A 10,019-nucleotide genomic window follows, 5' to 3' on the forward strand; every position below is an offset into this window, starting at 1 on the left:
TTCTTCCTAGATGTCAGCTGAGCTGGATGGGGAATTCTGGGAGTTGAAGTCCACAAAGCTTAAAACCACCCAGGTTGAGAAACACTGCTAGAGATATTAGGCGCCCTGTTTGTTACTCTTGTTAGTAAGGTCTTTGGTAGGAGGGGAAAGTGAACCAGTTTCATCAAAGGAAAAAGAAATGTATTTTTATCTGCTGAACAACTTTGTTCTGGAGAAAAGCTTCCTAGTTTCTCTCCTATAAATTACTTCTCACCAGCTGAAGCTTGCAACTCTTCCCTCCAGAGAGAAAATAAAACCTTTATTTCTATCAGGTTCCTCAACGTCCATTGACTGAGTGCCCACAACATCTTTACTCGCTCTGCTCTTGCTTTTCATCCCAGAGACATGGTGTCCATCTTCTTCTGAAATGCCTTGTGAGCAATTCTGGGGACAATGCTGACAGAAGATACATCATATAGGACAATTTTTATTTTCTTGTCTTGAATGCAAAACCTAAACGAAGAAACTTCTGAGTTGATAGGGTGGGGTAGAAAAAAACATTTCAGCCTCCAAAACCAGACAATCTGTGGCTCAAAGCTACGGAGACATTTCAACTGACTGGTCTTGAATGATGGTCAACGTACACGGCTGATTGCTAAGCAATTAAAATGTAGTTTAATTAAAGCATAATTGAAGGGAGCTGAACCCAAATGACCCACAGCAGTCTCATCTAAATCAGCAGAAAGAAATCACTAAAATTTGTAACTGATTTCAGTGAGATTAAAGCATCATAAAAGTTCTTGAAATTAAAATATAGTTTGTGTGAGAAGTTTATTTCAAATATTTTCCTCTCCCAAATACTAGTACTGTATGCTGAAATGTGGCTTGCGTTGCTTTCTTACTATATAAACTATGTGGTCTCTCCTTGTGACAAGTGGATCCCGGATTATAAAATTCTGACACAAAGTTTGGTGAGGCTCTTGGTCACCATAACACATTTGATCCTCTTGACAGAGTTTGCTTTTTATAGTGTTTTGTCACTAGGTGCAACCTGGAAGAGACTTTGTCCTCTGTTTTAAGGACAACTCATAATTAGATAATTCTTTGCTAATAATCTTGTCATTCCAGGTTAATTTCTCCAAGTTTGTCCTTCACCTAATTTTGCATTTGAAGTTTCCTCAGACGGCCGCCCCTCCCCCCACCCATTGGGCTCGAAAGACGCTGCTGAGGCAAGGCAGCCGGGTGCAAACAGGCCCAAAGTTCTCTGAAACTATTAATAGGGCTCCCAATTCTCCTTATTTCAGTGAGGTTACTAATCCAATTTATTGATTTTATTTGCTTTTAAAGCCAAAACAATTCCCTTTCCACCGAGCAAGGTCGGCTTCAAAACAGACCAATGAGAGAGGAGCCTCACTGAACCAATCAGAAAGCAACTCCAGGGCGCGTTCAAGCCAAACCAGCCGTGTTTCCTTATCCGATTCAGCGAACGAACGCTTCGACCTCTCTGATTGGCGTTCCACTTTCCCGCCCAAATTGTACGGACCAACGGCAGCTTGACGCTTGGAGCCCCTTCATCAGCATACGGCTGCTATAAAAGGGAGCGGGACGACGAAGCTCCTCAGTTCACTGCCTGTTGACGTAAGAGAAAGAGCGAAGATGCCCGAGCCCGCGAAGTCAGCGCCGGTGCCCAAGAAGGGCTCCAAAAAGGCCATCACCAAGACGCAGAAGAAGGGCGACAAGAAGCGCAGGAAGACCCGCAAGGAGAGCTACTCCATCTACGTCTACAAGGTGCTGAAGCAGGTCCACCCCGACACCGGCATCTCTTCCAAGGCCATGAGCATCATGAACTCCTTCGTCAACGACATTTTCGAGCGCATCGCGGCCGAGGCGTCCCGCCTGGCCCACTACAACAAGCGCTCCACCATCACCTCCCGCGAGATCCAGACGGCCGTGCGCCTCCTGCTGCCGGGCGAGCTGGCCAAGCACGCCGTCTCCGAGGGCACCAAGGCCGTCACCAAGTACACCAGCTCCAAGTAGAGGGGCAACTCGACGTGTGGACCGCAGGGAAGACTACCCGCAACCCCAAAGGCTCTTTTAAGAGCCGCTCACGTATTCCTGGAAAAGTGCGAGGTCGCTTTAAGGGGCGGTTTTATTGGAGGAATTCATGTCTCCCTCTATCGCGCCAAGAGTAATTCTAGGCAGCTTATAAGTAACGATAAGCTTTTATTAAAACAGCTGAGCAAAAAAGTAACTTTTGAGTAATTTTGGAGGATTTCTAATTTATAAAGGAAAAGTAAAATTTATGAACTGATGACAGTGAGGTGCATTTGATTTTGTGCCTGTGTTTCTTGGCTGTTGACTTGATTGTTAACGACCATTGTGAGTTGGTTTCCTAAGGCCTCCATTTTTGAAGCACTATCTTAAACTTAAAGTGTTATTGTGAAAATGAATAACACATGAATGGGCAGGAAAAGAGGAGAGGGAAAAATTCACTTCCAACTTTTTCAGGGCAGTAAAATAAAACTGCCTCAACTTTTTAGTTTTATATACTAGCCATTTCTATAACAGCCATCAGGAAACCCCCAAATCAGCATTTCATTGTTTTTCCTCTGAGTACAAAGTCTAGGAGTGGTCTCCAAGTAGAAACAAAGCTACATATATATATTAAAAAGAAATATATTTAGTTAAAACAGTCAATTTGGCCATCTCTGCTAACTCCCCTCTGCTAACTCCCATCCATTCGTCCATTGATTGCACTTGTGTGGATTATATCAATTTTTGAGTATGTTACATGAAAAGGACAAGCATTATATTTAACAGTGTTTGCAGAAGACTTGAATCCAGTTAAAGCCTCTTTTTTTCCTGCGAGGTACATAAATATAATTTTAAAAAATCTCAGTTTTGAATGTAATGCACTCTATATAGCAATATGAGCTGTGATAGTAGAATTTACTTTTTTTTAAATCCCACAATGAGCATTTGCCCTTCAAATAGGCAAACACTTGGCTAAACTCTGACCTGTATGCAGGGGGAAAACTATTAAATGTATATGCTGCCTGTTGTAATATCCAAGGCAACTCTGGGTGACAACAACAACAACAATAATAATAAAGTTGGAAGGGACCTTGGAGGTCATCTAATTCAACCCCCTGCTCAGGCAGGAAACCCTATATCATTTCGGACAAATGGCCATTTCAGACAAATATAGTATAAAAACAAATATAAAAGTATTAGAAACAAGTGTAGCTTTGTTGAACAAACTACATGAAAGTCATGAATGGGGTAAATACAGTATTGGAACAATTGCCTCACCTTGCTAAGAATGTTGTGTAAATTCAGACTTTTTTGTGATGTTTTGTCATACTATATTATCTGGAATTTTAAGCTTTGTTACTGGCATTTTAAAAAGTGAAAAGTTAGCATTTTAATGTGGGAGCTTAAGTCTCTTCTAACTGAAGAAAAACTTACATTTTTCTTCTTAGTCAAGGCCATTACTTTTGGTATGTGAAAACTTCTCTTTTTCAGCACCAAACCATACAGGGCCTATTCTGAAAGTCTTCGAATATCCTTGCAAGTTTTAAGAAAGATTCAAACCCTCCCGGGGAAGAGTAACATAACCCATAAATTTGCCACTTGTGGAATGTTATCTAAAACCCATGTTTTCTATTTGTCCAAAACTCACATTTAATCAATGTCTTTAATCATTCATCATTTGATTTCTGACCTATTGCATACACAAATGTATCATTTGTTTTTATCCCTTATAAAAAGTCTTGATTTCCCCTTAATAAATGCTTTTTGCTTTGCCTGGAGCATTTGGTAGTTTGTATTTCCAGGTGGGCAAAAAAAGCCCCTTTGCAAACGTAAAAGTGTCTCTCAAATTCAGTTCCATTCCAAACTTGGGACACTTGAGTTTTGAGGCAATAATGTGAGTTTGAAAAGCTAAGGAAATCAGACTTGCTTAGTGCAGGGATAGGAGACCACTAGGAGATGCAGGTTTTCAGGCAACATTGGAAAAAACATCTCACAAATGAGTGGCAAATTGCTTTTGCTCTGGCCAAGAACTGATTTAAGAACTGAGCTTACTCCAGGCAATATTACAATTCTTTGTCCCTTATGAAGTTTTCAGTGGCCTTAATAAAGGATATAATATAAATTGCAAATGCTTTCTATTGATTAATTCACTGCGGTGCTGGTCCTTTGATTTTGGTGCAACTTCTCAAGTTTATAAACCACACTGAGAATAAATAATCCTAATTTTCCACAAATCTACCTTGATCAGAAAAGGATTAATACTCGAACGACCACGCCCTTCACTTCTTTTTATTTAAGGCCTTTTCAATTGTCGTGAGGAGATTTTTACGGGCGACGTAAAAAAAGGCGGGAAGAAGTGCCCGGCTTAGTTTTCCCTCTGGTCCGATTCTGTGGTATATCTACCCATTTCCCCTCCGGCTTTGCCACATCGACTGTGTTCTGCGAGCGGGGAAGGATGTCCGGGCGAGGCAAAGGCGGGAAAGGCTTGGGCAAAGGCGGCGCCAAGAGGCACAGGAAAGTCCTCCGGGATAACATCCAAGGCATCACGAAGCCCGCCATTCGCCGGCTGGCTCGGCGCGGGGGCGTGAAGCGAATTTCGGGGCTCATCTACGAGGAGACGCGGGGCGTCCTGAAGGTCTTCCTGGAGAACGTGATCCGCGACGCGGTGACTTACACCGAGCACGCCAAAAGGAAGACGGTCACGGCCATGGATGTAGTCTACGCCCTGAAGCGCCAAGGCCGGACTCTGTACGGCTTCGGCGGCTAACTTGGGAGATCGGATCTGGGGACGGACGGAAGAGATGATGCGGAAAAGGCCCTTTTCAGGGCGGCTCAAGTTTTCCGGAAAAGAGCTGTGTCCGTTGCATGCAAAGGCAGGACTCGGAATGAGATATGTAGGGCGTTGCGTTTAGAAAGAATCGTTCAATTTCCACGCGTGGGTTAATAAATTTCCCAAGGGAGCAAATGAAATCTTCAAATAGCCAATAAAACTAACGGTTATGCTTTCCTATCTTGATACTATATATCTTGATATTACATCAGTGTATCCCTCTGATGTGTCCGGAGTGGTATAAGGTCTGCATGAGCAGAGGGTTGGACTAGAAGGCCTCTCAAGGTCCCCTCCAGCCCTGTTTGTTACTTTGTGTTCAGTAATGATAAATTCAAGAGACGTAATTCGAATTGCTATTTTCATTTGCTGGGTCCTCCGGAACGAGCGCCTCTTCTACGTCTATTCGACAGGCTTGCGACGGGGAGGGGATGTAGCTCAGTGGTAGAGCGCATGCTTTGCATGTATGAGGCCCCGGGTTCGATCCCCGGCATCTCCAGACGTTTTGCTTTTTGCTCCCAGGCGGGGTTAAAAAAAGGCGAATTCTGCTAAATGCAGGACAATTATGTACTTTTCCACCTGGATCAATAAGGCGCTTTTGCTTTTGCCCCTTGGCCTAACTAAAGAGCGTGGGAATTTTTTTGGACTTCCGGCTAAATCGTCAGCAGAGGGAGGGGGTGGGGTGAGGGTGGGGCAGTTCTCTCCAGATAAATAAATAAGGGCCAAGATTATTGCATTTCTGATTCTGATGGATCTTTTTCTGCTCTTGCAACCTTGCTCTAGAACAGGGGTCTTCAAACTTGGCCCTTTGATGACTTGTGGACTTCAACTCCCAGAATTCCTCAGCCAGCGTGACTGGGACCTTACAGTAGAATAGCATCTAGCTTATGAATAACCTATTATTCAATTTATATAAGGTTTAGTCTTTATAAAAACTGCCTAGAGTTAGTATTTTAAAGTATAACTATGAACCAAAGTGCAGCCATGTTTAACCGAAGCACGAACTCTGTTACACACATAGCTTTTAGATGAAAAACAGGCACTCTTATAAAACAAGGAAAGATATAAATCCTTTATAATTGCCATTATCCAGTTTGGGTAACAGTTCACCGTGTAGATAAGGCTATATACCCTTAGTTAGCAGGATGTTACAAATCATACCATAGAAAAGGGAGGGAAGATAAGACAGGAACAAAAGGGGGCTTTTTGATCTAAAAATTGGAGGGTCTGGTAATTGTAATGATTGCTAGGTGGTCAGAAAGCATGTGACCGGGTGGGCCTATCAACTGGGCTCCCTTTGGAAAGATGTGGCGTGATGCATGGGACAGGATATGCAAACCTATGCAAAAATTGATTTAAGTGTGGACTCTGGGATATGCCATCGCCAAGAGTTCCACCAGCGTTTGCAAAAGCTTGAAAACAACTTGTTCGGTTTTCCAACACCTTCGGAGTTGAGTTTTTATTCCTCACAGAGGTCTTGTAGGAATATTTATTACTTTAAAAAAATTAAATAGCCACCCAACGTACACTGGGCAGCTTACAAAATTTTTTTAAAATTCACGATATAATAAAAACATCCATCCATCCCATCCATGTCTGTTTCTCGAGAAAATGCTGATCCCGGTTTAGCAGGCTTAAGGAGAGATCTAAGGTCTTTGCAACAAGAAGGACCTCCAAGAATTTTGCTGACTTTTTCAAGAGCTGCAGCCCATCAAGTGGATGGTTGAGTTGCCCTTGAGGTGTCTTTAGAGTGGCTTCATCCAGTAGGAAAGAATTTCTTAGTTGTGGGGTCCTTGGTGGTCTCTGAGCTTGGTGGCTTTCCTGCAGACCTTTCATGACCCAACTAGGTAACATCATCAGTGCTAGAAGGGAGTGGGGTTTGCAAGGAGGAGGAGGGAGGGAAGGAGGAGGAGAAGAGGAAAAGAAAAAGGAGGGAGAACTGAGGGGTCCTTGGTGCTCTCTGAGCTTGGTTGTTTTCTTGCAGACGTTTCATGACCCAACTAGGGAACACCATCAGTGCTGGAAGGAAGGGGGGATTGTGCAGAGGAGAAGGAAGAGGAGGAGGACTGTGGGGTCCTTGGTATTCTCCGAACTTGATTGTTTTCTCGCAGATGTTTCATGACCCAACTCGGTAACATCATAAGTGCGAGAGTGGAGTGACCTGCCTTGTCAGTGTTGATGGGAGTGTTCTTGATTGTTGTTTACTGTTTGATTGTTGCCTAAGTTGGTTGTTCCTTGATCGAGGTATTGTTTACTGCTTGGTTGTTGGTCTAGACCAGGGGTAGGCAACCTTGGCTCTTTTATGACTTGTGGACTTCAACTCCCAGAATTCCTGAGTCAGCATGGCTGGTTCAGGAATTCTGGGTATTGAAGTCCACAAGTCATAAAAGAGCCAAGGTTGCCTACCCCTGGTGTTAATGTTGGTGTTAATCTCTGCTCATCTGGATGTTGATGGCTGGTGAGCTGGTGTTTTGGCATTTTTGATTCCTTCTTGGCTTTTTGTGTGTCTCTGTGTGTGTAAATGTTGCTGATATTCATGTGCCTGTTGATTTCTTAATTGTGAAACTCTCTGAGTAATCAAAGACCCAGATAACTCCACCTGCTCTCATGCGTTTCTGACATTTCAGCGCCCAAGGCTACAGATGTTGCTTTCTTGTTCCCAATTCTTCAGGCCAAAGTTTTGTCGGATGCAAAACCCTGAGCACCTTTATGTTGCTTAAATGAATCCTGTTTATTCTCCTTTTCCTGTTGGGTTCCAGCCTCATCCTACCCTTATGCTTGTGGGGACAGCAGGAAGGATGAGGCATGCCTGACCCCAGGGGAAGCTTCAGAGAAGGCACACTTCCTATGTGCTGCTAGATGACCTTAAGGGTACCCTTTTATCCATTCATTTATCTACGAATAGGTAAGAATCAAGTTGAAGGAAATTCAGCAAAACAATGGACAAAGAAAAACGTGACTGAATCAACACTTTAAAATAGGATAAACATAACTTACCTCAAACATGTCTATGGAGATTCTCAGTCATCCAGCTCATAGTTGTCTCAAAGGTCCTTTTTCAAAAGGCACGTGGACTAATTTTCTGTTCTTTTTTTTTCCTCAGGGAAAAAAACCAGTTCAGTTGCCTTTTGAAAAAGCACCTTTGAGATAACCTCAATCATAAATTCTCTTTCTGTCTTTGTAACTTTATGTCAGAAATTTCCTGACAGAACAATTAACCAGTGGAACTACCTGCCTCCAGAAGCTGTGAATGCTCCCAAACACTGGAAGTTTTTAAGAAGAGACTGGACAGCCATTTGTCTGAAATGGTCTAGGGTTAGAGTATTATTATTATATATACACACAACATATATATATATAGACATATATACATATACACACGTATATACACATACACACACACACACATGATATTATTTATTGTTAGTTATTAATAACAACTACTACTACTACTACTACTATCATTATTATTATTATTATTATTATTATTATTATTATTATTATTATTATTATTATTATTATTATTATTATTATTATTATTATTATTATTATTTCCCATGGCTGGAAAAAAATATTCTAGCTCATATTTCTGGGTATTTCAGCTAGCGGCTGCATTTTTCTATTAATCCTGTTTGCTGGATTTGAAACTGGCAGCATTCATTGGATAGCCGTTTAAATTTCCAGAAACCAATGGAAGGGCGACTCTCTAGCCCAGCAAATAGAGATGTCTCTTTCTTGGCCAATAGAAAGCCAGCCTTTTGAAAAAAACCGTCGCGCGGCACCTTCCTCCCACAGCCAATAGTCGAGAAGACATGCCGAGACTTCATTTGCATAAAAGCGCTTATAAATACGAGCGAACGGGACTCGCAACCGTTAGTGCTGAATCCCAGCTGGTTAGCGCGCCTCTCAAGATGCCCGAGCCCGCGAAGTCAGCGCCGGTGCCCAAGAAAGGCTCCAAAAAGGCCATCACCAAGACGCAGAAGAAGGGCGACAAGAAGCGCAGGAAGACCCGCAAGGAGAGCTACTCCATCTACGTCTACAAGGTGCTGAAGCAGGTCCACCCCGACACCGGCATCTCCTCCAAGGCCATGAGCATCATGAACTCCTTCGTCAATGACATCTTCGAGCGCATCGCGGCCGAGGCGTCCCGCCTGGCCCACTACAACAAGCGCTCCACCATCACCTCCCGCGAGATCCAGACGGCCGTGCGCCTCCTGCTGCCGGGCGAGCTGGCCAAGCACGCCGTCTCCGAGGGCACCAAGGCCGTCACCAAGTACACCAGCTCCAAGTAGAGGGGCAGCTCGACGTGTGGACCGCAGGGAAGACTACCCGCAACCCCAAAGGCTCTTTTAAGAGCCGCTCACTTCCTTCTGAAAGGGCTGCAAGCGCGGTACAATCGATCCTGGGGAGTGTGTGGCTTTAGAGCAGGGGGTCTTGAAACTTGGGGGCCCTTCGGTGACTCGTGGACTTCAACTCCCAGAATGCCTCAGCCAGTTACGTCGACTGAGGAATTCTGAGAGTTGAAGTCCACGAGTCACCAAAAAGACCCAAGTCTGAAGAACGGGATTTTTCAAAAACATTTTTGCAGTTTTAGAAATAAGGTTGGCCGGTCTTCTAGAAAGATTGCAAAGCCCATCAAAGAAACCTCGGATAATTTTGGAAAGTGGGTTGTTCGTCCTTTTCCATAGCAGTTAAATCACGAGCAGCTCTCATTTAAGGGGCAGCCTCAAGGAATTAGACGCGAGAAGAGACCAAATATACCGATAACTTGTGTATTTTGAAGACTTTCCCCCGCGTTGAAATGGGTTCCTGAATTACCTACCAACAGCACGAGAATAACTTACGTGGGTGAGAAAAACCATGTGTCTCACTTGTTTAGTTTGGGAGTTTCCAGCACTTTTTGGGACTATTTGATGGCTCTTAAAAGAGCCGTTTTTCAAAGGCAAAAGCAAGCCTGCTTTTTTTTTCTTTTTACGCCCGCTCCCCGCGGATGCGTCGGGCCAGCTGGATGTCCTTGGGCATGATGGTGACGCGCTTGGCGTGGATGGCGCACAGGTTGGTGTCCTCGAAGAGCCCCACCAGGTAGGCCTCGCTCGCCTCCTGCAGCGCCATCACGGCCGAGCTCTGGAAGCGCAGGTCGGTCTTGAAGTCCTGCGCGATCTCGCGCACCAGCCGCTGG

At 43.9% G+C, this 10,019-nt stretch overlaps 3 protein-coding genes and 1 non-coding gene across 4 annotated transcripts in view; all 4 read left to right on the forward strand.

Annotated features, from left to right (window-relative positions):
• Positions 1–1,635: 1,635 nt before the first annotated feature.
• Positions 1,636–2,016, forward strand: LOC107297087 (histone H2B 8-like). The gene has a single exon (XM_015826446.1). The coding sequence runs from the start codon at positions 1,636–1,638 to the stop codon at positions 2,014–2,016; it is 381 nt and encodes a 126-aa protein (XP_015681932.1).
• Positions 2,017–4,468: 2,452 nt separating this feature from the next.
• The window catches only part of LOC107297086 (histone H3-like), a 92,444-nt gene continuing 86,893 nt past the window's right edge, over positions 4,469–10,019 (forward strand). Inside the window, exons 1-2 of the mRNA XM_015826444.1 lie at positions 4,469–4,761; positions 9,914–9,922. Coding sequence (XP_015681930.1) covers positions 4,469–4,761; positions 9,914–9,922 — 302 coding nt within the window. The remainder of the gene's footprint in view (positions 4,762–9,913; positions 9,923–10,019) is intronic.
• On the forward strand, positions 5,268–5,339 carry TRNAA-UGC. The gene has a single exon. It is a non-coding gene; the product is annotated as a tRNA-Ala (tRNA).
• LOC107297088 (histone H2B 8-like) lies at positions 8,752–9,132 on the forward strand. Its single transcript, XM_015826447.1, has one exon. It carries the CDS (start codon positions 8,752–8,754, stop codon positions 9,130–9,132), a length of 381 nt encoding a protein of 126 aa, XP_015681933.1.

This window comes from Protobothrops mucrosquamatus, unplaced genomic scaffold (assembly GCF_001527695.2).
Source record: "Protobothrops mucrosquamatus isolate PMUCROS unplaced genomic scaffold, P.Mucros_1.0 scaffold3145, whole genome shotgun sequence".
NCBI classification, from domain to species: Eukaryota; Metazoa; Chordata; class Lepidosauria; order Squamata; family Viperidae; genus Protobothrops; species Protobothrops mucrosquamatus.